The sequence below is a fragment of the Branchiostoma lanceolatum genome, chromosome 11 (assembly GCF_035083965.1).
Source record: "Branchiostoma lanceolatum isolate klBraLanc5 chromosome 11, klBraLanc5.hap2, whole genome shotgun sequence".
Lineage (NCBI taxonomy): Eukaryota > Metazoa > Chordata > Leptocardii > Amphioxiformes > Branchiostomatidae > Branchiostoma > Branchiostoma lanceolatum.
This window is the reverse complement of record NC_089732.1, coordinates 6,528,817-6,554,653: the sequence shown is the minus strand read 5'-3', so window position 1 is coordinate 6,554,653 and position 25,837 is coordinate 6,528,817. Positions and strand designations below refer to the sequence as shown.

At 40.7% G+C, this 25,837-nt stretch overlaps 4 protein-coding genes across 7 annotated transcripts; 2 read left to right on the top strand and 2 right to left on the bottom strand.

Moving 5' to 3' along the window:
- Positions 1 to 361: 361 nt before the first annotated feature.
- On the top strand, positions 362 to 13,077 carry LOC136444228 (intraflagellar transport protein 56-like). 4 transcript variants are annotated; one of them, XM_066441737.1, is made up of 15 exons: positions 362 to 571; positions 1,041 to 1,181; positions 1,771 to 1,863; positions 2,288 to 2,402; positions 3,089 to 3,138; positions 4,936 to 5,081; positions 5,791 to 5,962; positions 6,487 to 6,664; positions 7,141 to 7,314; positions 7,812 to 7,900; positions 8,309 to 8,462; positions 8,902 to 9,008; positions 9,640 to 9,773; positions 10,436 to 10,552; positions 12,282 to 13,077. In XM_066441737.1, exons 1-14 carry the CDS (start codon positions 569 to 571, stop codon positions 10,548 to 10,550), a joined length of 1,671 nt encoding a protein of 556 aa, XP_066297834.1. In that variant the 5' UTR covers positions 362 to 568; the 3' UTR covers positions 10,551 to 10,552; positions 12,282 to 13,077. The 4 variants fall into 4 exon arrangements, with proteins under 4 accessions (XP_066297834.1, XP_066297835.1, XP_066297832.1 ...); XM_066441735.1 differs by having other exon boundaries at positions 363 to 571; positions 3,089 to 3,156; XM_066441738.1 differs by lacking the exon at positions 10,436 to 10,552.
- A 278-nt stretch (positions 13,078 to 13,355) lies between these two features.
- On the bottom strand, positions 13,356 to 17,082 carry LOC136444230 (indoleamine 2,3-dioxygenase 2-like). Its single transcript, XM_066441739.1, has 7 exons — positions 16,958 to 17,082; positions 16,586 to 16,681; positions 15,942 to 16,307; positions 15,331 to 15,637; positions 14,358 to 14,547; positions 13,913 to 13,989; positions 13,356 to 13,679 (listed from the first exon to the last, which is right to left on the bottom strand). Exons 1-7 carry the CDS (start codon positions 17,045 to 17,047, stop codon positions 13,555 to 13,557), a joined length of 1,251 nt encoding a protein of 416 aa, XP_066297836.1. The 5' UTR covers positions 17,048 to 17,082; the 3' UTR covers positions 13,356 to 13,554.
- A 470-nt stretch (positions 17,083 to 17,552) lies between these two features.
- Positions 17,553 to 23,619, top strand: LOC136444601 (protein canopy 4-like). The gene is made up of 6 exons (XM_066442227.1): positions 17,553 to 17,833; positions 20,525 to 20,651; positions 20,761 to 20,911; positions 21,155 to 21,223; positions 21,412 to 21,532; positions 22,050 to 23,619. Exons 1-6 carry the CDS (start codon positions 17,698 to 17,700, stop codon positions 22,277 to 22,279), a joined length of 834 nt encoding a protein of 277 aa, XP_066298324.1. The 5' UTR covers positions 17,553 to 17,697; the 3' UTR covers positions 22,280 to 23,619.
- On the bottom strand, positions 23,087 to 25,827 carry LOC136444602 (ERI1 exoribonuclease 3-like). The gene is made up of 6 exons (XM_066442228.1): positions 25,475 to 25,827; positions 25,029 to 25,205; positions 24,533 to 24,624; positions 24,322 to 24,394; positions 23,947 to 24,043; positions 23,087 to 23,590 (listed from the first exon to the last, which is right to left on the bottom strand). The coding sequence occupies exons 1-6, from the start codon at positions 25,694 to 25,696 to the stop codon at positions 23,511 to 23,513; spliced, it is 741 nt and encodes a 246-aa protein (XP_066298325.1). The 5' UTR covers positions 25,697 to 25,827; the 3' UTR covers positions 23,087 to 23,510.
- Between the last annotated feature and the right edge of the window lie 10 nt (positions 25,828 to 25,837).

Below are 25,837 nucleotides of genomic sequence, written 5' to 3'. Positions count from 1 at the left end.
CACAAGGCCATCTTAACAAGAAAATGTAGTAAAGGAAAGAGAACTCAGCGCATAAGTGATGTTTGATATATTTATGATAATATATATAATCATTTGATAGTTAGGGGTTGACAAATAGCTTGCTTCTTGTTCCCGGTTGCCACGTTTTGTCAGCTGTCACACACATAATCATAATATACTTATCTTCCATTCCCATCGTCTAAGGTGCACTCTTCTACATACGATTTTCCATTTAAAAAGTTGCGAAACAGGTGGACGGAGCTGAGGGAGTGAATGACACATGTGCAAAAGCGACATCTAGGCGGATTTTTAGAAAAGTGCAGTACCAAACTCGCGCGAGACTCCGCGAGAACCGTAACCAAGACGAGGCTGGGCGGCATTCCTCACCAGGTAACAAACCAGCCTGCAGGTAGAAAATGTTCTTCTCACAAACGGCGGAGTTTCTAGGATAACAACAAAGATTTGAGCGAAGTAACTTTGTCAGAAAGCAGACTGAGACATCTAGCAACAACAAGGAGTGAAATAAATTTTCTACGTGCAATAGAACGGCAGAAAACCACCTGCCAAGATGGTGAGTACGATCTGTTTCTTGTGCCTTCTGGAAGTTTGATACCGTTGAATTTTGTTTCTTGTACTTGATGTGCAGGTTGTTGGTAGGACCCGAAGTTTCCTGACACTGCACAATTTATCAGTTTCCCACCCAGATCTTGTAAAAACAGAACATGAAATCTAACAGGGCCTGTAATGTTGTAGAATTAAACTGAGCCCTGCAGCTGCAGGCTGTCAAACATGGAGAAAAGTCACTGCTGGTCAATAACTTGAATAAGGCCAGGATTAAAAATCCTACCTGTCCACAAGTTATTGTATAAAATGAAAGAATACATAGTTTGTAAGTCACAATCAATGACAAGTGATCAGTGATTTGTAAACTTTCCATCTGTTTCAAATTTTGATTTGAATAAAGACAGGCGCTGCCTTCCTCGACTGAAGATGGTATAAAGGTATAAAGGACTAACTCTTCTGCTTTGTGTCTGTTCTAGATGCTCTCACGGGCCAAGCCGGCCACTGGACCGGCAGCCTCAAGTCCTGCCAAGGACTCCAGTAAGAAGAAGAAGAAACTGCCCAAGCTGGAGGATTATCTCACCAACAGGGACTACACCGGGGCCATCACACTTCTCGAGGTAGAGCCTAGATGAGAGAATATCATTTGAAAAATGCAATGATATCACAGTGGGCTGTCAAGGTGGCGCAGTGGCATGGTGTTTGGCCTTAAAACCCAGAGATACTGGGTTCGAATCCAGGGTTCCCTGATTTGTCCCGTTGACGGTGTGCCCTTGGCTCAGGTGAAAATGAGTACCTAGCTTTGGTTAGGGACGTCCCTCGGATAGGACGTGAAATGGAAGTCCCGTGTTTAAAAAGAGAGCCACACCTCGAGCACGTAGAAGAACCCACCACACTTATCGAAAAGAGTAGGGGTCCTTCCCTGTGTGAGTGGATAATATAAATCTGTCCGAATCTGTCCAAATATGCAGCTTGTACTCTTCAGGACAAACCTGGTGTGTTACGCCTTGAGGCGGTTTACTGGGTATGCAATACAAAAAAAAAAAGATATGAAAATACCATTTCCTTTACACATACCTCTGTACTTTGAAACTACATTTAAATTTGTTTCTATTGTTTTACATTGTTCTGTTCAGGATACCGTTAGTTTTTCACACAGGAATGCTTTGTGCATAAATTTTAATAATGTTGTTTCTCTTGCCCCGCCAGTTTAACAGATCCAGTGGGAAGGGAAGTGAGGAAGTGGACATGTGGATCGCCTACTGTGCTTTTCACCTGGGAGAGTACAAAAGAGCCATGGAGGTAAGATATGCACTCTCACTTTTTTCAAACTTCTTTTCTCAACTGTTTGTAGGCATTTTTCTCCAACCTAATTCTTCAAATCGCATTTTTGTCAATACTAGTTCAAGTTCTCAGAGCGAGACAGATTTTCAAGGGAAATTTTAAAGAGCCAACTGGGCTGATTTTAACCCTTTATGCTGATCTCAAAGCCAGGTACACGGATTGGCCCATGGCAGTAAGAATGTTAAACCATTCCACAGTGGATTGCCCTGCCTGGCACGGTTTTGTGACGGCTCCCACCGGTGAGTCATTCCGTGCGAGGCTGGAGGCCTGCCCGCCCTAGGCCGGGACCTCAACTCCCCCCTACTTTGCTCCTGATGGGTTCATATGGGGGAAACAATGATGATGATGTTGCTAAGACTGTATGATGTCTGTCTATCTTCAGGAGTTCCAGTCCATGTCAAAGCGAGACGGGTGCCACCCTGATGTCTGGGTGAACCTGGCCTGCTGTAACTTCTTCCTCGGCATGTACAAGGAGTCCGACGAGGCTGCGCAGAAATGTGAGTTCACAGGGCTGGGTAGGCGTGGGTTTCCATGGCAGTGGGGAATATCTTTGTGTATTTTCCATAAAGGATATTTTCATACAAAAATGTGTTATATTCAGGCATCATTCATTTGATGTGTACAATTTTCTATTGCGAAATTATAACAAACTTGTGATGTTTAAAGTTCTTGTTGTCATCAACTAATAGCGGTCATGGTCTTTTCTTTACCAGAAAACGTTTTTGCCTTGACTGTTACCAGTGTTGGATACGTTAATTGCAAATCAATTAAGAATCTGATGTTCAAGTTTCTCAAGAAAAAAGATTGCATCACCTGAGATGATTATGTGACCATGAATCTGTATAATCTTCAGTAGTGATATTTCGATTAAAAAAAGGAAAATCTAATACAAAACCTGCTAGTTTAATTTGCATACAGTCTTTAGACCAGCAGTGCAACACCTAACAATTGTTAACCACCTGCTAACCATTGTTAACTACCTGCTAACAATTGTTAACTGCCTGCTAACCATTGTTAACTAGAACCTGCTAGTCTTCAGACTGGCAGTAAAATACCTAGCCAATAGTAGCCATTGTGAACTATTGTTAACTACCTGCTAACCATTGTTAACTACTAGCTTACCATTGTTAACTACCAGCTAACCATTGTTAACTACTTGCTAACCACCTGTTTCCACATCCAGCCCCAAAAAGCCGTCTGCAGAACCGTCTCCTCTTCCATCTCTCACATAAGGTGAGCCAGAATTCCGACGTAAGCCAAACATTTGTTTTTGCCAGTTCCCTCTCACAACTGGCTTGTACCTCATGCACTTCTGCATGGCTGAAATAAAGGCTCGGACTACAAGATCTCTCTCCCTCTGCAAGCATGCATCTTTAAGCATGAGACTATGCATCTTAAAGAACTGCTTGTGAATGATAGAAGATATGCAAATCTTAGGTAAATATTGTGCATGATACCAGTGTGAAGCTTTCGCCCGTTCTTTTTTGCCAGAACGGTTTTATTTCCAAACAGAAATGTTAAGAAATGTAAGCTGTGAAGCCAAATTCATAGGATCTGTCCTCGGCTGATAAATTGAGGAGGTGATATTTGGGTAGAGGGGAGTAGAGGTAGTACAAACCATGAGAGTCCTAAATGCAAATTGAAGTCTTTGACATTGTTACAGCCAAGTCATCACGTTGTGCATTTATTAATGATAAAGCAACACTGTGTGCATGTGTGCATCTATTCTGTCATCACGCAACTTCCCAGTCTTTGCAACAAGCATGTGACAGCTGTGTAAAACACACTTCTTAGAAAAAGCATGACATTTTTCATTGTGTACTGTGATGTTTTAGTGTGGTTGTATAATAGACCGATCCTGAAGCCACGCCCCCTGTTCTATTTTGAACACCTCCGTCAAAAACAGCGCTTGACGGACACGGTAGCAAAATTTCATGGTGTAAGGAAAATGGACATTTTCACTGAACTTTAACTTCACGGAACGGATGTGTGAAGGAATCATGAATGATTACAACAGATTTTTCACGGTGATGATAAGTTCACGGTACAGAGGTGACAATAAAAACAGTGAACATAAAGTTACAGTGAAAGAAACAAGAATTACCGTAATGCCGACTGACTTCCGTTTACCTTTTTTTGCTCTGAAGCCCTTTCAGAGCGGCCGAAGAAAAATGATATGCCTTCTTTGTTGAAGGCTGTATCCACTGAGTAGAGTTGTTTGAGGTGGGGGCGGATGTAGTTGCGATGAGAGCATAAAGCCATAATGTTTTCGGCCAATGTGGAAGCGGGTAGCGCCACACAGCATTACCCGACAGCATTGTCCTAAGCATGCATGCAACCAATACAGTGAAAAACATGTCACAGATATTAGTACTCTGCTTTACACGTACCATTTCTGTCCATCAAGCGCTGTTTTTCACGGAGGTGTTCTAGATAAAACAGGAGGTTCTATACGTGTTCGACAGGATCGGTCTATTGCAAAGGAATTGAGCACATGAAAGCTACATGTCATCAAAGTGAATGGATCAGTCAAGAGCTTTGCCATAGTACAATAGAACTGCTGCTTTGTCAAAGTTCTGCGCAACATGTCCAGAGAAAGTAGTCAATGATGTGCTGACAGTAGTGCATTTTGGTGCAGGACCCCTTAAAAAAACAGTTCCAATTTTCTTAGCTAAAACTGTCTTTTTTCCCATGTTGGGTTCTTATTTCGAATTTAAAAGATCTTCAAGTATGAAAATGCAAATTTTTTAAATATTGACCATATGTACCAGTTTGCTGAAAACTGTACCATGTCTTACACATTTTGGGCTCTTGATATCATTTTCATATTGTTAGAAACTGGGACTGCAAATTAAAGTGCCCATATTTGTACAAGTATGATGTATTATGTGTGTGCGTTTTTCCAGTTTGCTAAACACTGTGCTACGTCTCTTATGCATGTTGAGCTGCTTGGTATCTTTTCTATACTTAAAACTTGAAATATAAACCTGTGCATGTTTTATGAGTGTGTATGTGTGGCTTGTGTTCCAGTTTAACGATGAGAAGCGGCTGATGCACTACCACCAGAACCTACAGGACATCATAGAGGACCAGCTGAGCCTGGCCTCCATACACTACCTTCGCTCACACTACCAGGAGGCCATCGACATCTACAAGAGGATCCTGCTTGATAACAGGTCATCATCATAATACAATGCTAAACTTTCTTCCAACACTGTGGTATACACAGGATCAAATTTTCGACGACCACTGTCGCCTTCTTCAGGATCAATAATGACCAATCACTTCCAAACGTAAACTTGTGAGAGTTACAGACTCCGCAAGTTTGAGTCCAATCTGTGTGTTGGCAATTCACAGTTCAACTTTGATTCAGAAGGTCATGATCATGCCAATCCCATAGCTATCTCATCATGAAGAAAATTTGACAAATGTTTTCTTTAAAAAAAGTCTTCTTGGAGCAAGTTGTATATCCATCAACAATGTGATTAGTAAAAACATGCCACATTTAAGAAGAAAATGTTTCATTGTTTTGGCCAGTCAAAACAGCAATTACGCCAAAAAAGAGTTACTCAAGCAACTGGATTATGATTTTGAAAACGGTCAGTCGTTTCAAGTAGCATCGACTACTTTTCGTCAGTGACAAAACAGCAATTATATCTTATCTCACAAGAGGTAGTCTCCAAGCAGACCCAACGGTTGCAAAGACCGTATCCAACTTGCAGAAGGATTTTTTATAGCAACCGGGTGCCTGACAACTTCCCTGGCTGACTGGAGCTTCTCTGGCTAGCTTGTGCGATTTTAGCACCATGGAGATCTGCTTGGAGATTAACAAGAGGTACTGATTTCATAGAAACTAACCCTACCAGCGTCTACACCACCTCACAGGGACTACCTGGCTCTGAACGTGTACGTGGCCCTGTGTTACTACAAGCTGGACTACTATGACGTATCTCAGGAGGTGTTGGCCGTGTACCTACAACACTACCCTGACAGCGCCATCGCGATCAACCTCAAGGCCTGCAACCACTTCAGACTCTACAACGGCAAGGCTGCAGAGGTCAGACATCTCTCTTCTCCTCATGGTCTCAAAGTTGAAAAGTTAGGAAAAGCTGAAAAAAGGTTGTTAAACTTAGTAAATCTGCACATACAGTCAAACCTGTACAAGTGACCACCTCTGCATAAAGACCACCTGGCCGATGTGACCACCGTTTGGCAGTACCTTAGATAATTTTCCCCTTTGACACAAGCTTTAAGAATCCTGTCTACAGTCACCACCTCTACAAATAGACCAGATTTTATTGGTCTCCTGAATGGTCTTCTTGGGCAGTTTTGACCTTACAAGACAAAGGAAAGCATGTTTTGTAAATGGTCTTTTTATCAAGTTAGATATTGTCAGAAAACTCCTTGTTCTATTCTATGTCAAAATTGAAGGGAGCAGAAAACTTGCACCTTTCCTCTAATCATATATCCTGTGACTTACATTTTGAAGATAGTCACCGGTGCCCATCCTTTCATACAAAACATCCTGAACTTCTTCCCATAAGCTTTCCAGATTCTTTAATATTTTCTTCTGTTCCACAGCAAGAGCTGAAGACCCTGCAGGAGATGGCCTCCCCCTCCTTCACATTTGCCAAGGAGCTGATCAAGCACAACCTGGTGGTGTTCCGGGGCGGGGAGGGCGCCCTGCAGGTCCTGCCGCCGTTGATAGATGTCATCCCTGAAGCACGGCTCAACCTGGTCATCTACTATCTCAGACAAGGTGAAGCTTTGATATTTAGCAAGTTATAACAAGACTAAACTTTGAAGAACTCACATGTATTGACAAGCAGTCAATTTTCTAAGATAGATAAGGATTCATAACTCCACCCTTTGTTTTGTGATCTAAAGATAGATGCTTGATCAATTAGCATGTGCTTGCTGCTATGTTGTTGTCTTTATTTGCATTTCTGTGAAGTTGTGTGAACCATAGCTCAAGCGTTTTTGTACTCCCTCAAGTAACCGCTTTTGAATGCCTACAGCCCAATGTAGAAAATACTGAAAGAATACCTAAATGTTTGCCAATAGAACACAACAATGCTGTGTACGTGTGATCCATTAAAAGCAAATAGGGACACCAACATGGAGGTCAGCACCTGCCTGCTTCATTGATATGGATTGTAAGTGAAAATGCTATTATGTATCCCGTGTTGCTGTGAAACACAGTGTCATATCTCTGTCCGTCTTTCTCTCCCCTAGATGACGTATCTGAAGCCTATAACCTGATCAAGGACCTGGAGCCAACCACGCCGCAGGAGTACATCCTGAAGGGCGTGGTTAACGCCGCCCTCGGACAGGAGACGGGATCGCGGGAACACCTGAAGATCGCCCAGCAGTACTTCCAGCTTGTGGGAGGGTCTGCCAGCGAGTGTGGTAAGTCTTACAGAGATCTTAAGATTCTGAAATGACTTAAAGATTGCTGCTGGTTTTCTGGTTTAATATAATTACAAAATGTTGAAAGTTTTTGTATATTTTTTTGAGGGGTATTATCTGGCTTGCTACACTGGTAACAGATTAGTGTAAAGAAATGGGGATAAATTAAGAATGATAGAAAACTTTATTGAAGGGGCAACAAAAGCTAGTTTGTTTGTTTGGTTTATTCAGATCTCCATTAGTGTTCAGTTTCCACAAATTTTACACTAAACCTTAAATGCATTTAGATGAAATACAAGAACAAAAATTTGATGTACAATTAATAGACAGTAAATCAGATAAAATCAAATGTGATGAACATGGTTTTATATGTTTTGGTAATGCTTGATGTTACAAAAGATTTTATTGTTAGTTAGGGGGAGATGGTGGCTTATTGAGAGTAGGGAATGTAAAGGACAATATGGACTGTACCTGAATGACTGTTCTTTTCCCTGCAGACACCATCCCTGGTAGACAGTGCATGGCGTCATGTTTCTTCCTACTCAAACAGTTTGAGGATGTGCTGATCTACTTTAACTCTATCAAGGTATGTAATTGTTTATCTCTTGTAAGTGTCAACCTTTTTTTGTACCATTGTAGTTTGACCAAATTCAATTCTGTCTGCTCTTGCAACCATAGATTTAGAAAAAATAATTGTCCTCTTAATAGATACAGCAGATTGTTGTAGGCCTTAGAAATGTTGAGAAAAACCAATTTCAAAACTGGGTAAATAGAATATTTTATACAACATCTTACACTGATGAATAAACTGTTTAATACAATTTGTGACGTGTAAAGCAACTTTAGAATAATTCACTTTTAAGACTGGAGGAATGAACTGTATAATACAACATCTTACATGTAAAACAACTTAAGGAAAAAGCATTTTTAAGATTGGACGAATAAACTGTTTGATACAATGTCTTACATGTAAATCAACTTGTGCCTCCTCCAGAGCTACTTCTACAACGACGACACGTTCAACTTCAACTACACGCAGGCGAAGGCTGCTGTGGGAAACTTCAAGGAGGCCGAGGAGGTGGCCCTGCTCGTTCAGAACGAGAAGTTAAAGAACGACTACACCTATCTCAGCTGGCTCGCACGCATCTGTGAGTAGTGTACTGGAATTGCATTTGATACAACTTGTTTCGCAGGTATTCAATTTCGCGGTAGAGAAAAAAATGCAGTGTTCGTTTTGGTTTAGGTTTGCATTTGAAATAATAGTAGCGCTACAATTACAATCACATCACATTCATGTTGCATAGACTGTAGTTTAGGAATAGTTGCTATATTCGTAGTTCAATGTATATTATTGGACAGGTTTTTGATACATAACAGACGTTTCAAATGTCGTCCTGCATCTTCAGTGGTCTTTCTAGTTCTTCAATGACTGAAAAAAGATGCCGGGCCGCATCTGAAACATCTGTTATTCATCAAAAACTTGACCAGTTGTATAGATTGAATTAAAGATATTATCTTTCATTCCTGTATGGTTTCAGAAACATATAAGAGGAATAGTAGTTTAAGTATGATGTTGTTTTCCCCCAGATATCATGAACAACAAGGCGCGGCTTGCCTGGGAGTTGTACCTGAAGATGGAGACATCAGGAGAATCCTTCAGCCTCCTGCAGCTGATAGCTAACGACTGCTACAAGGTATGAACTCTTTTCAAGGTCGTAGAACACAGTATTTCTTCGCAACCCCCGAGGTCCATGACGCGGGTACAAAATGTAGTGGGGCCCAAACTCTTGAAGACTGGGTAGAAAGCTGCATGTGAGAGGCATCCATGTGTAAACTGTGCTGTGTGGTGTAGAAATATGTCGGATTTTAGACGGTAGGATTTGGATAGTGGACCTTTTCCGCTTTGTGTATAAATGCATCATCTTGTGCAACCGCCTCACGGGGTCAGTCAGCTGCAGTTCAGTGACCTCTCATATGAACTCTTTTCAAGATGAATTAGAGTCACATCAGGACTTACAAACACTGGTGCTTGACTTAACACTGGATACAGTTTCAATGATTGTGAGTGATACAAACAAAACTCTGTATTGTCTTAAAGAACCATATTGAATCGTCTCGGAAATGTAAAGAAGCAGTACCTTTAACTTTCTGTGTCTGTACAAAGTGTAAAACAGGTTGACCCAGTTTCTTGTCAATAGGGGTTAGGTGTAAATGTATTCTTAACCTTCTCCCTGCTGCCTAACTCTGTAGCCAAGAGAGAATGGGGTGCCAAACGGCTACTTCAGTACTTCAGTTTGCTAAAGGTTAATGCTATTTTTGCCACAGATGGGACAGTTCTATTATGCGGCAAAGGCGTTTGACGTACTGGAACGTCTGGACCCGAACCCTGAGTACTGGGAGGGCAAGCGGGGCGCTTGTGTTGGTGTCTTTCAACAAATCATTGCGGGGCGGGAACCAAGGTGAGTCAAACAACTTAAGAGTTCACACCAGAGATTCGCAGCTTCTTGTAAACCTTACACTCAGCTTCTGCAGAGCTTTTCCTTAAGTTACAAATGGCTGGAAGTCTTTTTTTAAGACATGTGCAATGGCCAGAGGCACTGCCGATGACTGGAGTGTGTTTGCTGCTTCACTACTGCACCAGAAGAAACATCTTACAGCTTGCAGCTGGTGGAATAACTTTAACGTATTGTTTCTCGGTCTTAAAGGAAACCCAAGCAATATTAGGGCCCAAAAATCTGATTTTGAAAGAAATTTTTTTTTAGTAATTTCTTTACATGATTAGTTCAAACAACACTATCACAATGTATAGCGACGTCCATGATGCAAAAATATGACGTCGTTGTGATGTAAGAACTCACTGAAAATCGTCGCCGGGGTTTTTGTAGGTTCCCAAAACTAAGGGAATCATCGCACAGCACGTTTTGCGCGATTTTAAAATGCTGAAAGTATGAAGTTATTACACAAATGTGCTAAATAGTGTTAGTAAATGTCACTACCAATAGTACCATAAAGATTTCAGCATGTTTTTTATTTCCATATTTTGGGCCCTAATAATGCTTTGGCTGCCTTTAATGACAAGGAAAGACAGGCATGTGCAATAAAGTTTCCCTTGCGTTTTTAGGGAAACGTTGCGGGACATCATCCAATTACTCCACAATACGTCTAATATGCAAGTGGAGTATATAGTGCGGACAATGAAGAAGTGGGCAAAAGACAACCGGCTGGGCATTCCATGATGGTTAGCACAACACGTTTTGCACAAAGTGATCCTGTCATGTTAACTTGTAGGGCAATAGTCTCTTGTGTACTGAGTGGTTTGTACAACAGTGTGCTCTACTAGGTCAGTGATGGTTGAGGACCGAGAGCAGTGGTGTGTGGTCTACCGTATTTACTCCAATAATCACACTTCCTCAATAACAGCAGATTCTAATTTACAATCTAAACTCTACTACTGGCTTTTCTAGTTTACTGTATGTAAGTACTGATTAGTTTTGCTAGTTCATTCTAGTGACGCTGAAGAAGGGTGATAAATGTCACCCGAAATGTCCAGAAATAATCTCTGTAATTTATCCAGTAGTAGAGTTTAAATTGTATATTAGTATTGTTTACGTGGATGTCTAACCTTTATCAACGCACCATAATGATTGATCATTTTTCTAACTGCATCAGCATATACACACAATTAGATTTTGAAAACAATCATACTCAGTGCATAATCTTTAACCATAACGTGATAACCATGATGTGTGCATTATTGGAGTAGGTATGGTAGATGTAACATTAAGTCTTCTGTCTTCTTGTTCTAAAAGACCTGAGTGTCCAAATGAATGGTACTGTCAGATATTGCAGCAAATATATTCTGCAGCAAATGTTAGGTGAAAGGTGGTAGCTGGCCTGACCTGAGCACAAGTTTGATTCCTGCACATGGAAGGACACTGGTTCGAATCCTCTTTTTCCACAGAACCTCAGTCTTCCCGACTTCTCCTGTTGTAGTGCGGTGTCCTGGTCCCCGTGTCATCCTGCTTGCCAGGTTCAGCACAGAATGGCACACTGGGACTACCAGCACTCGGAGTCACTTCTCTCACTACCAACATGTCTTAAACCTCTCCCTCCTTCTTTCAATTTCTAGCACACTACTCCTCTTTAAAAATTGGACAGTCAAAAGACTGGGAAATACTAGTACCAGTGACTTTACGTAATTCTTATATGAGAGCATTCTCCTTTGCAGAACCTTGCCTATCATCTATGTAGTATATGTTGGGGAGTGCTCTGTCGACTGAACTGAGGTTTCTACTTTTGTAGGTGTGGCCTCTAAACTGCTGTCAGCCAATCAGGGAATTGCCTAAATGGATTGGCTGACAGCTGATAAGAGGCCACGCCCACAAAAGTGGACAGCTTGGTTTAGCAGAGCCTCCCCTTATATGTATATTGTATAGGCCGTGGGCAAGGTTCTGCGTAGGAGAATACATGGGAGCAACCCTGTCCTTTCTGCCTTTCTGTTGATGTGTGTTCTTACATTAATTCATTTGCAACAAAAATACATATAGTATCCTGGTATGCAGCCTTGCTCAGCTGTGGTCCACTTCCCAATGGTTGCTACTGTTGGGAAGCAGATGTAAGCTGGCCTGGATACCAGGCTACAATGTGGTCCTTAGGCCACACCAATTTAATTTCTTGGTTAACAGATTTTTTTTTAAATTTTAGCAACAAAAAAATCATGAAAACAGAAGGCTGGGGTGAAAACTTGTACCTGACCCTGTTCACTCCCTGAAATTGTGTGCACCAAAGTACAAACATTACTCTGAGATTCTGTTTTCCTGTTGATTTTCCAATCTAGCATATTTTTTTTAAAATTCCGTTAACCAAGAAATTAAAATGGTGTGGCCTTAGTATGGCAAAGCTCTTGTAGCTTTTAATTGATTGAGAGAGTACGCCCAGTTTGACGGTCAGCATGTGTTGTGCTACAGGGACACGGTGCGAGAGATTGTGCAGCTGCTGAGGAACACCAGTAATCCACAGGTGGAGTACATCACCAGAACCATCAAGAAATGGGCCAAGGACAACAGGATATCGCTCAGCTAGAACACAAACCAACCTGGGCACCTGTTTCTACAATGTTTTAATTAAAGTATAGAAAAGAAGGAAATAGATTTTTATCATACCAAGGCATGGGGGATTTTTTGTCAAATTTAAGAACAATTTGTGAAGATCTCAAAACGAAGTAATTTTTTTCGGTATGGCTCAGTCTCTTGTTTTGGTTTACATATTGGAGAACAAAAGGAGCCTTGTAAGTTGTATATATTTGCATATAAAATAGTTTATCGTGCATGTATGGTCATACATGTAGTTTGTCATCATCTCTTCTTCTCATACCTTTTATTGGTATTCTAAAAACTATTAAAGGAATTGATATTCTCAAAACTGGAAAAAGTCAGTCTAGACCCCCAAGGTATCAAAAGCGTGTGTTAATTACTTTTTTCTTCATCAAATTGGCAAATAGGAATTTTTGTAGGGTAAATTCACTACCTTTTCAATCTTACAGTTGAATCCACAAAATGTTCAAAGGATTGTATTGCAGATATTAAAACAAAATATTGATGTTCAGTCAATCATCAAGGTCTATTTGAATGGTCCCTTCCATAGTTTTGTTGAATGCACTCTGTACAATTTACCTAAAGGACTTGATGCTGTCACAATCAGGCTGTAAATAAAATGTTATGTACAGCAGATTGAAAGTTTGTATTAAAGATAGAACATCTCTTTTACCGTTGTCTTGTACTGTTGTCTTAAGCCTTAAAATTAGAGTAATTTACACTTGATAATTTAAAAGGTAGTCTACATAAAATCCACCACCATGTATGAATTTAATATTAGATTTTTAGATAATCTCTTCATTAAAATTAGAGCAAAGTAATTTACACTTGATAATTTAAAAGGTAGTTTACATAAAATCCACCACCATGTATAAATTAAATATAAGATTTTTAGATAATCTCTTCATAATTATTATGAAAAATATGCATTCTTTTTTTACGAAGACCATCAGTTATATAAATTTAATTCAACAATTGAAGACTGGAACGGCCATATGATGGGATAATTGGTTCCTTCCCCCAGTCAGGTGCCAGACACATCCAGCGTCTTCCCTTCATTAAGTCTTCATAATTACCGTGAAAAATATACATTCTATTTTTAAAAAGACCATCAGTTAAACATTTGTATCAACAACCTATGGCACTATCAATTCACAGATGATGGGATAATTGGTTCCTTCCCCCTGTGTTGGTTTCCAGTCGGGCCAGACACATCGGGCAGTAGAGCAGCAGCCGTGGTGTCTCGAACACTCTTCAAGAACGACATGATACCTGTTGAGTACAGATAAACATCTAAGTCCTTTTGCAAAAATAGTACAGGTCTACTTTAATCTATAAAAATATGTGAGCCGTAGCAAAGCCCCATTGCACTATTGGCTAACGAAAAAGCGTCATGCTTCGACCTCAGTCTGAAGTTTGACCGCTTTACCTTTTTTATGTAAATTTGATGTTGGTAAATTTTTTGAAAATTTGTGTTAGTATGTATGAGGTTTGAGGGTTAGTACCTGTTCCGCCTGTACCAACATTTGCTAATCCTTCCACCTTATGCCCCTTGGCCCTCTTTGAAGGGATGATCACGTAGCTGTTGGGCAACGCATTTGATTGTCAAAAAATAGTGGAAGAGAAATTTTCACAGAAGATACAATAGGTACAACATTTGACATTAGAGATTTTTTTCTTTGCAAATCTACTTTTATACTGTCATGAACCTAGCATGACAGAAATCATTACCAAGAACAGAAAAAATATGACAGGATAGCTGTAACATTTAATTGTCAACAATTAGTGGAGGGGAATTTTCACAGAAGCTACAACAGACACAACATTTGACATTACAGATTTTTCCTTTGCAAAGTTATCTTACTTTAATATTGTCATGAACCTAGCATGACAGAAAACATACTTTTAAGCAACAATGATTATAGAAAAATTCCAAATATGACATGCTACCTTGCGATGATCCTTATATGCAATGAGCGGAAGTCCCTGAGCAAGGACACACAGGTATTATACGCTGTCCTCAACTCCTGATCATCAGAGTTGGACACAAAGTTGCGCACAGACGGACCCTTGCCCACAGCAGCTATGAAGTTCCTGTGATCAGGTAGCATGTAGTCCCTCATTCTCATAAGGAAGGCACCTGCAGGGTAAAGGTTAGAGTTAATTAGTTATTGGTTACAACTACAATACTGCTTATTAAAGTTAACCTGTAAAATGTCCTTTATGACATCATTTATTTTTTTAGATTTATGTCATTTGTGGAAGGATTGACATAACAGGTGACTATCACCTTTTCAAGATGTCAACCCACCCCAGACTGTAAGGTTTGGACCATCGCAAACCGGGGCATGCCCCTACTTTTTTCGAAAGGTGTGGTGGGTTCTTTAATATGCGCGGGGTGTTGCTCTCCCCAAACATGGGACCTCCATTTAACGTCCTATCCGAGAGACGTCCCTAACCGAAGCCAGGTACTCATTTACACCTGAGTGAAGTGAGGAAATTTGTGTTAAGCGCCTATCCCAAGGGCACAACATCTGGGCACATGTCCAGACATGTCTGGGGGTAAGCCAGGTTTGAACTCGGGTTCCCTTGTTTGACTACAAGATACATCTTAGTCTCTTCACAGATAAATGTGTCACAAGAACACAATGTAATGTTGATACTGTACTTTTGCATAGCATTCCAGTGTCAGACCTGCACCCTAAATAGAGCACAGGAAAGAAGACTCTGTGAAATGAGGTGCCTGCAAAGAGCACCAAGAGAGACAGCAGGAACGAAGTAGTTCAGCCGCTGGGCGATACGTCCTGCTGTCGGGCCAGTACCTCAGGCAATACGGAATACACCATGTTGTACTATATATTCATGTCAAGTGTACAGCAGAATTACAACTTAGTGAAAAATAAAACAAACCAAACAGTCTTACCTGGTCTGTCATCATGTCTGATTCCCAGAAACTCATCAAGACATTGTACTGTTGCAACTTGGGCTGCACTTCCCCCAGAAAACTGGAACGGCTTGTCACTCACACCCTCGTAGATCAGCCCATGGGGGAGGGCCGGGTTGTCCTTCCAGCCTGACAGGAAGTACCTGAACTGGTTATAAAACACTTCCGGGTCACACTGTTCCTTCATCCTCCCTAACGTCTGCTTCATTTTGTTCAGTACCGGTGTCATGGCAGTGAGGGCATCCTTGGTCAACTTGGAATTGCCTTCCAATACCCCTTCCTGTGCCTAAGGTTAAAGAAAGAAATATCTTGATTACAATGTACCGTAGTAGAATATGTGAATACAGGAGATGAAAATATAACATTGAATGATGTACCACACTTTTTAGAAATTTGCTGGAGAGATGAAATGCCCTTTAAAGATTGTCTATGTATTTGTATCACTAAGACCGGAGCAATGGCCTAGTGGGCAGAGTGTTTGCCCTGCAAACGGTAGGTCGTGAGTTCGATCCCCTGCCCTATGCAACATCTGGTGCGGGAAGGTACTTTAACTTTAACACCATCGCACGGCTGAGAAAGAAAAAACCTACCTGCACAAGTAGAGGCAAAGCTGGGGTAAAGTGCATCTCAATTTGAATGGGTATCAAGAAAAACCATGCAAAGTCTCTAGGGCAGGTGATGCAGAAGAGCAGCTGAAGATTGTCCAGCTCCAGCGGTCCATTGGGATCCTTCTTCTTCCAGTTGACCAAGCTGGCACAGTGGTGCGAGATGATTGGTGGGACTCCCAGGTGTTCGGACACACGGTACCACGGAACGGCGACGCTGCGGGGGAGGTAGTCTGGCACACCTGCCTCCCCCTCCTGCCACACGTAGGCATGGCCGATCATGCTCAGTACCACACGGGCCAGGTACCACTCCTGCTGACCCCGTAACCGGGTGTGGTTGAGGAGTGGAAGCTGAACAGGACAGAGACCATATGGCACATAAAGGACACAGGAGAAAGACCTCTGTACATTTTGTTGGGGTTAGCAGGCTTTGAGAAAAGGCAGGATTTAAGAAAAGTTACAATTTTCTTAGATTTTATGGCACTTCATCCTAAGACCATCAGAAGCGGAGCAAAAAATTTTTCTTCTTTTTTCAATGAGGCATCAAACTCTAAATTCCTTTACTTGTTGAAACTGTATCGATCCAACATTTTTGGAAGTTGCATATGATGGCTCCTCTCATTACACACCTTGTGCACACGCTCTCTCAGCTGTTTTGTCTCCAGTAGCTTGGGCGTATCCCTGGCCAAATCTACCCAGGGACTGAAGTATGGAGGGAGAAATTCCTGCAGAGCGGAAAAAGATACATGATGCCATATAATGTTTAACAGGACTGATGTGTAGGCTATATATAATGTTCTGTCGAGTACGGTAACAATCTCCAAGCAGATGTGGGAATGGGACGTTTTCTACCAGTCCCAATTAAAATTTCTGGATCCGGACACTACTCAGTATGCTTCAATCTTACGTGTCATAAAACTGTGCAAGATGCAACTATGACACTTCCTTCCAAATATTTAAACTCCTTGGAGATCTAAAGATATGTCAAGACCAGAACTTACCAGTGGATCTTCTGCCGACAAGAATCCCCGGTCCTCAGACAGATGGAAGTCTGACAGTCGGGGAATTGTGCTACTCTCCATTCCACCCATCACTTCATTTTGTCACTCGTCATAAGAGTAGAGTAGAGCAAGGAGGTTGAGTAGAGTAGAGTAACGTTACCGTTAGAGTAGAGTCTTCGGTCCATAAAACTTTACCCTTAGCAGCATTCCCTCAGAGAGCTATAATGTTTTCTGAAGCTGGAGGGACAAAGGAACTGAGCTTTACATTTGGTAGTTACAAGGAGCTTGATAAAACCTCATTGAATACAGTCCATACTGCACCTTTTGAGTCTTTGCGAGGTGGACCACATATGGTGACCCACATTTGACCCTTGAGTTGAAAGAGGATGACGGGATGGACGAAACCACTCAATTTAGGACACAGTTTTCATGTAGTTTTCACAGATAATAAGGCATCTCATATGTTGAAATAATGATATTTGAAAATTAAGATGTAGATTTGATAACTGTGACTTTATTTTGACAATCTAAATCGTTTTGATGTCACAATCATATTTCTCACCATCTAAGGTTGGACCCCACAGATTCATAATGGACTATTCGGGAACCCTCCAGACTCTTTGGAGGAACACTTCCTGATTCGATGTGAGAACAATACCACTCGTAGCATTTCCTCCTATTTCTCCACCGATTTTGGCTATTGTTTCATAAAAAGGTGCAATATCAAAGGTGTCAGACACATGGCACGTCATCAGAGGGGCGCCGAGGCGTTGCTGTTCGTCCTTTCGGTGCTAGTGCTGCTGACCCACCGAGGGACGGAGGTGACAGCCCACGGTCCTTTGGACGGGCCCGATAGACTGCCCACCAAGTGTGAAGGTGATCGGATTATTATTATGTTTCCGGGGATCTTGTGGACTTCTGAATGCTTAAGGTCTACTCTTGTATTTTACAACTAAAAGAAAATCGTTTTGGGGTCGTTATGCTTGCTATGCACATTGCAAAGATTATTGTTGTGTGGTCATCTGCATCTGTAATGCGCTCTGATCATATCTCAACCTGCAGTTGACCTGTGATTTGATGATGCTTTGTTTTATTCCGTCCAAGTAAGACTTGATTTTCTCTACTATGCCTTCCTTTGTTTTTGAGAAAACAAAGGAAGATAGGAAATGGTCTGTAGACCGATAAGATGCCCGGTTGTAGCGGTGTTGGGGTTTGTGATCCGTCCAAGTCCGAGGCCTTTATGTGGAGAGCCGTGATTGGTTACCTTCTTAAAGGGGGGCGGCCCTACCAAACTGCACGTGTTTTTACCCCCATTTGGTGTCTGGTTGATAGAAATTCAAAGAGACAGATTTCACTGCTAAACCTGATATCTAGATGTTCTTTTAGACAGTGAAGTATCAATATGAAATTATTGTTTCCTAAATCTTTGACCAAAAGCTAGACAATCAAAAATTCAATTGTTGTGAGCTTTTCACCACCTTCAGTCACCTTCCTACACTTATATAACGTTATGTAACTGTGTGGTTCAAGCACTAACCACTAGACTAAAAGGTCAGGACCAGTTAGATTGGTCAGTAAGTGGCACTTGAATTGCACTGTTATGGTTTATAATATATTATGATATGGTATTAAAGTGTAACAGCGGGGATCAACCTCCACTAGTTCTTATGGAACTTTATACTTTTGTACTTCATACCAAAAATTTGTATATATCATCAAGGACTATAATGTCCCTGATATCATTCAAAGCTGTATGTCATTTCTATAACATTTCAGACAGTGATACAAGCAAAGGAACTGCTAAAAAAAAAATAATTTCTGTGTCCATGTTAAGGAGGTCCCCTATAACCTAGAGCTCATTGATCCATGGCCATATGTTTTATCCCTCCACATGTGCAGTGTCAGGAGCCAGTATATCATCTTAAACTGCCACAGACTTCAGGCAGTTGTGGCAATCTGTGATTGGTCTACCTTCTAATGTTTAAAACAAAACTCTTGCCAACTCAGACAGAGCTACTAGTATATGGATGCCCAAGCCTTTTATTTCCTTATTTGTATGGATAATTTGATCATTCTCTCACCCTTTCAAGGCTTCAGTGGTTCTGTGATCCAAAATCTGTTTCAACTTTTCAACTGTACATTTCAAAAAGCTAGTTTGTTATGAATATATTTTCATCCTTACATCTCTAGTATGAGGCCCAGACTAATTAAGAGGTGTTTGTATGCATAACCATAAGACTGCACCGTGCAAACATGAAAAAACCAAAACCAAAAGAGTTCTTTTTAGTTGAATTGCTCTATATGTATTTTCTAACGCAGACAATTCCAGGTTGCGAATACACATGTATTTAAAATGTTGTTGTAGAAAGAGTGAATATGATGTTGCACTTAGCCTGAATGGAGTAATTTTATTTACCTTTATTCTGCATGGCAAACATTTTTAGTCACCCAAGAAGTTTCATCATTATCTGAGAAAGTTGATACTACAGTATAAATTCATTTATTTTCGTGGGGACTTCCTTTTGCAATAGAAGGGTAAATAGCATTTTTGCATTGTAATAAGTTAGTGGTTGAAACAGGCACAAGCTTCATAGGGGGGTCTGGCAGGCATACTCCCCCGGAAAATGTTGACATGTTGAATCCTCTTAAACACTTAGTTCCCTGCCTCCTACTATTTCCGCTTTTTCCTGCTTCCTTCTGAGAGAAAATTAAAAGAATTGTTGAGCATATTTCACCAAATTGAAAGGTTTTTTTATGGCCCTCCCCCTGGCTCAAACCAAAATCCAATGGCCCTCCTCCCTGGCCAAAAAGGCTGGGACCAAGGTAGCCTGGAAACCATACCCTCGGGGGCTCCCCGATATCTTTACGGCGTTAGGAGTGACCCCCATGCGCCCAGACATGTACAGATTAGCCCGCTCGGTGTGTTGGTTTACAGCCTTGGATTAAATTAGCTCGCCACCCACGGTCTCTAGGCGGCGGCGAAAGTAGGGTGGCAGCAGAAGAAGGGTGGCAGCGGAAGTAGAAAGGCAGCTAAGTAGACAGGCTATCAGAAACGGTTCAATAAAGCAGACTTGGCCCGGTAAAACACCCCTAAGCCAACCCCTAGAGACTCGGACCAGTCTAGGACCAAGGGTGATGTGGAATACACCGTGTTGTATCTTATTTATGTCATATTCACCCAAGAAAACACACATTTTAATGTGAAATGCGCCAGAAGTTGAGAAAACTTGGTGTCCTTGAATAAAAAATTGTAACAGCCGCACATTCCAACGACCGAATCCACTATTCGAATTTACGATAGCGGCGCACTTAGCGCACTAGAAATACATTGTAAATATTGTATGGAAGCCTGTGTGATAACCCATAGTTATCACCCGGTCTGGAACACACGTATGAAACATTTTTGCGGCCCGGGTATGACATAAAGTCCCTTACAGTAGTATTCAATTGGAAATGCATATTCGTGGTGTCATGAATTCGCAGACGAGAGAAAACCATGAAAATAAAACCACTGCAAACATTCCCAGATTTACTGTAGCTTAATTTTTCTCTTGAATGTTTCCACAGTTTGCAAGTATCTGTCAGTTGAGTTGGAACACAGGCTGGACGAGACAGGCAGGTCTAAGGAACAGATCGAGCTGGGACATATCCTGGACCGCGGAGAAAGGAAGAAAAAGATCAACTACCACACCTCGTACGTGTGTTGTCATTTTTTTTCACAATTCATGACTTGCTATACTGTCAATGAGCCCCTTCATGACTGTATAACACGGTAATTTATCATGTGATGATCTTACATACAGGGAGCTGCGTCTGGTGGAGGCAATGGAAGGAATTTGTGAAAGGATCCTGGAATACAACGTGCATGCAGAGCGAGACGGAAGCAACCGTTACGCCAAGGGGATGAGCGAAACTTTCCAAACACTGCACGGACTGGTCAACAAAGGTGTCAAGGTTTGTTCAACAAGTCTTTTGTCATTTCTTATTCTATCCTTTAGTATCAATCATTCGCCAAAAACAGTTACTCAAGCAACTGGATAAAGTTTTGAAACAGTCAGATGTTTCAGACAGCTTCCGTTATCTTTCGTCAGTTACAATCATTATTTTGATGTCTTGTCTTGTCTTGTGATGTCTTGTGATGTCAGATCTTTCTGAATCAGTAGATGAAATGTACAAATGTTTTATCACACTTGCCAGGTTGAACTTGGAATCCCTTATGACATGTGGGACACGCCTTCAGCTGAAGTAACAGTCATGAAAAAACAGGTGAGGGATTATGGTACTATCAAAAGTCATTAAAAAAGGATGAGTCTTGCATGTCTTGGAGGCACCTTTTATGATTATGATGAACGGTTACGTTATTACTCAACTTGCCTAACAATAGAATTCAATTTTTTTCTTGAAACAGTTTCAAAGGAATGTTCTTAAGATTTGTTCCTCCCTTTGTTCTTCAGTGTGAGTCAATGCTGGAAGGCCACGAGGAGGAGATAGAGAACTGGTACTACAACCTGCAGGGCGAGAAATCCCTCCTGCAGCACTTCTGTACCGACACTGTTCTAGGGAAGAAGGAAACTGGTAAGTCTAAAGAAAGTTGGGAATATTATCGGGTTTTTTTCAGAAGTTTGGAATGTAGAACGGTAGGGTATTTCTCAAAATTGTCATTGGGGTAGTCTGTAGGTCTCTTTCTTGGTGTATAAAGTCTATACTACAATGTATATAGTAGCCTTATAGGACAGATTCACAAGGCTATGTGTATAATTAGCTTAGTATAAACAATTCCACATCAATACATCACATAAGCACTAAGATGGACAGATTGCTATAATTTTGCACTCCTTCTCAGCTTGCATTGTCTTTTGCATTCATTTGTGTGTGAACACTGAACAATATTCATGGAACACAAAAGCCAACACAGTTGCAAGATATTAGACTTCTTTGATGTCCTAATTTTTGAAATAGTGCTGAACTTATTTAACAGGAAAACAGGCATAGGTGAATGTTTTTATGCTGGGGTCTACCCTCTCAGAGAGTGGGACTGTCTTAAGTACTCTTTCCCAGGATTGTTTGTTCATTACTTAAATCTCCTTCCCAGAGTGTCTGTCTGAAACTTGGAAAGGGAAGAAGGGGGACACGGGGGATCCAGACGACCCTGACGGAAGCAAGAAGAAAAAGAAGAAGGGCAAGAAGAAGAAGAACAAGAAAAACAAAGAGTCTGAGACACAGAATGCCACTACTGACTCAAAGGCTGAAGAAGACAAACCTGAGACAAGCGACACAAAACCAACTGTGGCGGAGGTGAAACACGATTCAGGAGAGTTATGAGAACAGCTAGAGCTCAAAGCTGTATTTAAAAGGCCACTGGACACAAAGGAATACCAAATACGCAATAATTTAAGATGTAGTGAAGTCAAGAAATACCGTAGCATTTTGTAGTGCCACTTAGCTGTTATTGTAACAGGAAAAACCAGAGGATGTAGTGAGTTCATTGTACAGGTTTCTTGAAGTATCTTGTCCTCCTTTTGGATAGTAAAGTGCTGGTTGGACTATAAGTTACTGGTGAAATAATGACCAAGAAGACCAGTGAATCAAGTGCTGTGGAAAGTTTAACATTTGTACAGAAAAGAGTCATTATCATGATGATTGTATTGTGATATTGAGATTATAGTATTTATACAGCCTACCCATGTTCATGTTCAAAGCATTTTCAAACTTGAATGCGTGTAAGATAAAAAGCATTTTCAGACTACACCAGCAATTAACACTGGTGTGTAAACTATGTTTTATTGCTGTGTACATGCCTGTAGCCAGGGGGGTTCAGGCTTACCCCTGGACCCCCCTAGGAAGCTCGCGCCTGCAGTGCTCGCTGGTCCCTCAGACAGTAAGAAGATCCCCCTGGCCCCCAGGCAAAATCCTGGCTACGGGCATGGTGTACTTACTAGTTTCCAACCAGACATAGTGGCAATATTATGCCTTGTTGTAGAGAAATTGTTGGTGAAAAACATAAATTAGAATTGTTTGATGGTGGCCTTTACAGAACACACTGTTGTGCTGTTATTGCTGTCAAAATGTAGAAATCATGATCCCATTTCAGTGTTGATTTTAAAGTCAGTGATAGGCTGAAACATCAAAGAAAGAAAAACAGCTGCTTTTATTGTAATTGCCTCGAATACAAGTCAGTCTAAACTTTCAGGAAATATACATTGTAGTAACAAAGTGTGGGATCCACTGTTAAAACCCTGGGAAGTACATGTATACACAATTGCCATCATTTACTATCTTCCATGTACATCTTTTATAAGATTGTTGCATATGTACAACTCATAATTCTAGATTTGTGCTGGTGTCAATAAATAAGCAGTCTTTGAGGTACTTAGAATACAAAGACTTCAAACTTTTAACAAAGCCTTACTATATGTAATGACTTGCTGTGACATTGAAAAAATGTATGGAAGGCGTATACTTATTCATTTATATCTATCTTGCTTATACATGTTTAGTAGATTGTGAAAGTGCATGCACTTATTTAGATTGATCTGCCAGCTTCTGTATCTTTTCAGCTCCTACTCGTAACTTGAAAAAATGCTCCTCTCCTTGCCAGTTCTCCAAGTATTCTTGCAATATTCCTGCAGTCATCTGAGAATAAAACAGCATTTTATTGTTCATTTCCGACCCTTTTCTAGACTTTTTAGTTGTGCATGTACATTGAGTATCAGTAAATGTCAGATATCAAAATGCACTTTAAAATCTATAGTATGTACTGTACATGCATTTTAAATTTGTGATGGTTTAATGTTTGCAGTTTTTGTGGTGACCTTTTCAGAATCTGTCTTCTGCCCGCCTACCAACTGCAAACTGAAAGCCAAAGAAAAACCTCCATTTTCTCCCTACCGTAAGATTAAATCATGATGAACGTAAATGCATTTACACTCACTGTGAGTTACAGTATGCTAAGGTAATTCTGGTCCCCTGATATAGGTACAATTTCTTACCTATACCACTGTGGTGTCTGCCCTGATGTTGAAGGTCCAGATTTCTCAACATCATCATCATGCTTTTCCCCCAGTGACCTGTTACTTTGCTGTAGGACTGGAAAAAATCAAGACAAAGCATCAAATTAGAATCTACAAATCATACTGTAATATTAGGCACTATTTACTAATGGAGATTTCTTTTCACCTGTTACACTTCCCATTCGTTCAAAGAAGTTAGCAGCTATGAAGAAGTCAATCATGTAAAATATTTTCCTTATTGGTGCAATTCAGTGACTTCAGACTTTTTTTAACTTTAAGAAATCTAAATACAAATTCTTCAAATTGGTCGACGTTTTCTCTATCATTCAAAACAATTTTAACGTATAAGTTTACCTTCTTTATGTTGATCCATTGTTTGAAGTAGGAAGGGACAGGAATGTTGAGATAACTGCATTGTGATGGAAGCCTGGGCCGGGAAGGTGAACACAAGGATATTTATTTCAAACAATAAACCAGTAAATGTACAGACAATCACATATCAAAAATTAAAATCAACAAAAGACTTGCACATATCTATAGCTATTAAGCTATGAGTGCAGCCTACATTTTCCTGAGGTCCCAGTCACCACAGGTGACAAACACAGATGAGACTCCAGGTGTCAGGAGACCCTGTTCCTCCATCCAGGTGTCAAAATCCTGCAGTGGAGGGAGAAAAAAGAACATTCAGACATCAACAATGAAAAGTTTTTGCACATACGTTTTGTATATCCACTCATGCTTTGAAAAAAGTGTCTTTCGTCATGGACTAAGGAAAGATCTGGCAGAACTAGGTTTTATACCAAAAGTTCTGCCAGATGTTTCCTTAGTCACTGACGAAAGATAGCGGACTGTTTCAAAATTTTATCCAGTTGCTTGAGTAACTGTTTTTGGCATATCTTATTACCTGGATGTCTAACCTTCATCAACATACATATTAAAGCCTAGAATTACAAAAGGAACAGAATGTTGCTATTCCTCTAAGTGTCTAAGCAGATACATGTATAAGTATTGCAATAGGCTTGCATAATATGCCAGTTTACATGTATATATAGGCGCCAGACCTTGAGTGTCTGTGTCAGAGAAGGTTGTCCGTCCACCATGTCCTGTATGATTCCTGTCAGCTCAGTACAGAAGGGAGTCAGCTGTGGGTGCACATCAGGCGTAACGTAGGTGTGGAATGTGGCTTCTGTCTCAAAGGTCCTCCCAGAAACCTTCAGCACAGGGAACTCAATGATTTCCTGCAAGGCAGAACAAAAACATGATTTCTTTCAGTGTTTACCATAAATCAGTTGCTTATTATCATTATGAAAAAGGATCTTTAACTGTAGTTGCCAACACATAGGATAATGAACAAATGTATGACTTATTAATAAACATAACCTTATATGTTGGAATTATTAGTCAAGATCTTTTTGCACAATGAATTCTAACAACACTGATGAACTTTCACGATAAACATGTAACATTTTTTGCATGAAATTGGTGAAAAATCAACAGTTTCACTCACCTGAGGTTTGGGGTCGTTTTTCTGATCACAAGTTGCCTCGAAATCTAAAACTAGGAAGTAGTCAAATCCATGAGGTGGGTCCCCCACCCCTTTGCCACCATGGGAGGGGGTGTTGACACTAGTACTATGTGTGTATCTGTGAGCCATGGAAGGACGAATGGACAGACTTCTCAACGCTGTGGACAGGAGACGATTTGATACTGTACGGAAACAGATTTCCATTTGTTATCCTGTTGCGTGGTGTTACGCAATGTCACGTGTTTACGTGTAATTGTTCTGGAACAAGTACTTGTCCTGGGACAGGACTTGGGACAGGGAACATCAAAGCTTGCCCCAGGACTTTAATATTGGAAGCAACCATTA

Bases quoted from the DNA above. Each gene is read 5' to 3' on its own strand.
- LOC136444228 (XM_066441736.1), top strand. The intron at 3,157-4,935 runs GTAAGCCAAACA...CTTGTGTTCCAG, and splicing joins AGGTGAGCCAGAATTCCGAC to TTTAACGATGAGAAGCGGCT. The intron at 5,963-6,486 runs GTCAGACATCTC...TCTGTTCCACAG, and splicing joins ACAACGGCAAGGCTGCAGAG to CAAGAGCTGAAGACCCTGCA.
- LOC136444230 (XM_066441739.1), bottom strand. From the start codon at position 17,047: ATGGGTGGAATGGAGAGTAGCACAATTCCCCGACTGTCAGACTTCCAT. The intron at 16,682-16,957 runs GTAAGTTCTGGT...TCCGCTCTGCAG, and splicing joins TGTCGGCAGAAGATCCACTG to GAATTTCTCCCTCCATACTT. The intron at 14,548-15,330 runs GTAAGACTGTTT...TTTACCCTGCAG, and splicing joins CAGACATGATGACAGACCAG to GTGCCTTCCTTATGAGAATG.
- LOC136444601 (XM_066442227.1), top strand. From the start codon at position 17,698: ATGGCACGTCATCAGAGGGGCGCCGAGGCGTTGCTGTTCGTCCTTTCG. The intron at 17,834-20,524 runs GTGATCGGATTA...ATGTTTCCACAG, and splicing joins ACTGCCCACCAAGTGTGAAG to TTTGCAAGTATCTGTCAGTT. The intron at 21,224-21,411 runs GTGAGGGATTAT...TTTGTTCTTCAG, and splicing joins TAACAGTCATGAAAAAACAG to TGTGAGTCAATGCTGGAAGG.
- LOC136444602 (XM_066442228.1), bottom strand. From the start codon at position 25,696: ATGGAAATCTGTTTCCGTACAGTATCAAATCGTCTCCTGTCCACAGCG. The intron at 25,206-25,474 runs GTGAGTGAAACT...TCTGCCTTGCAG, and splicing joins AAAACGACCCCAAACCTCAG to GAAATCATTGAGTTCCCTGT. The intron at 24,044-24,321 runs GTAAACTTATAC...GATTTTTTCCAG, and splicing joins AATGGATCAACATAAAGAAG to TCCTACAGCAAAGTAACAGG.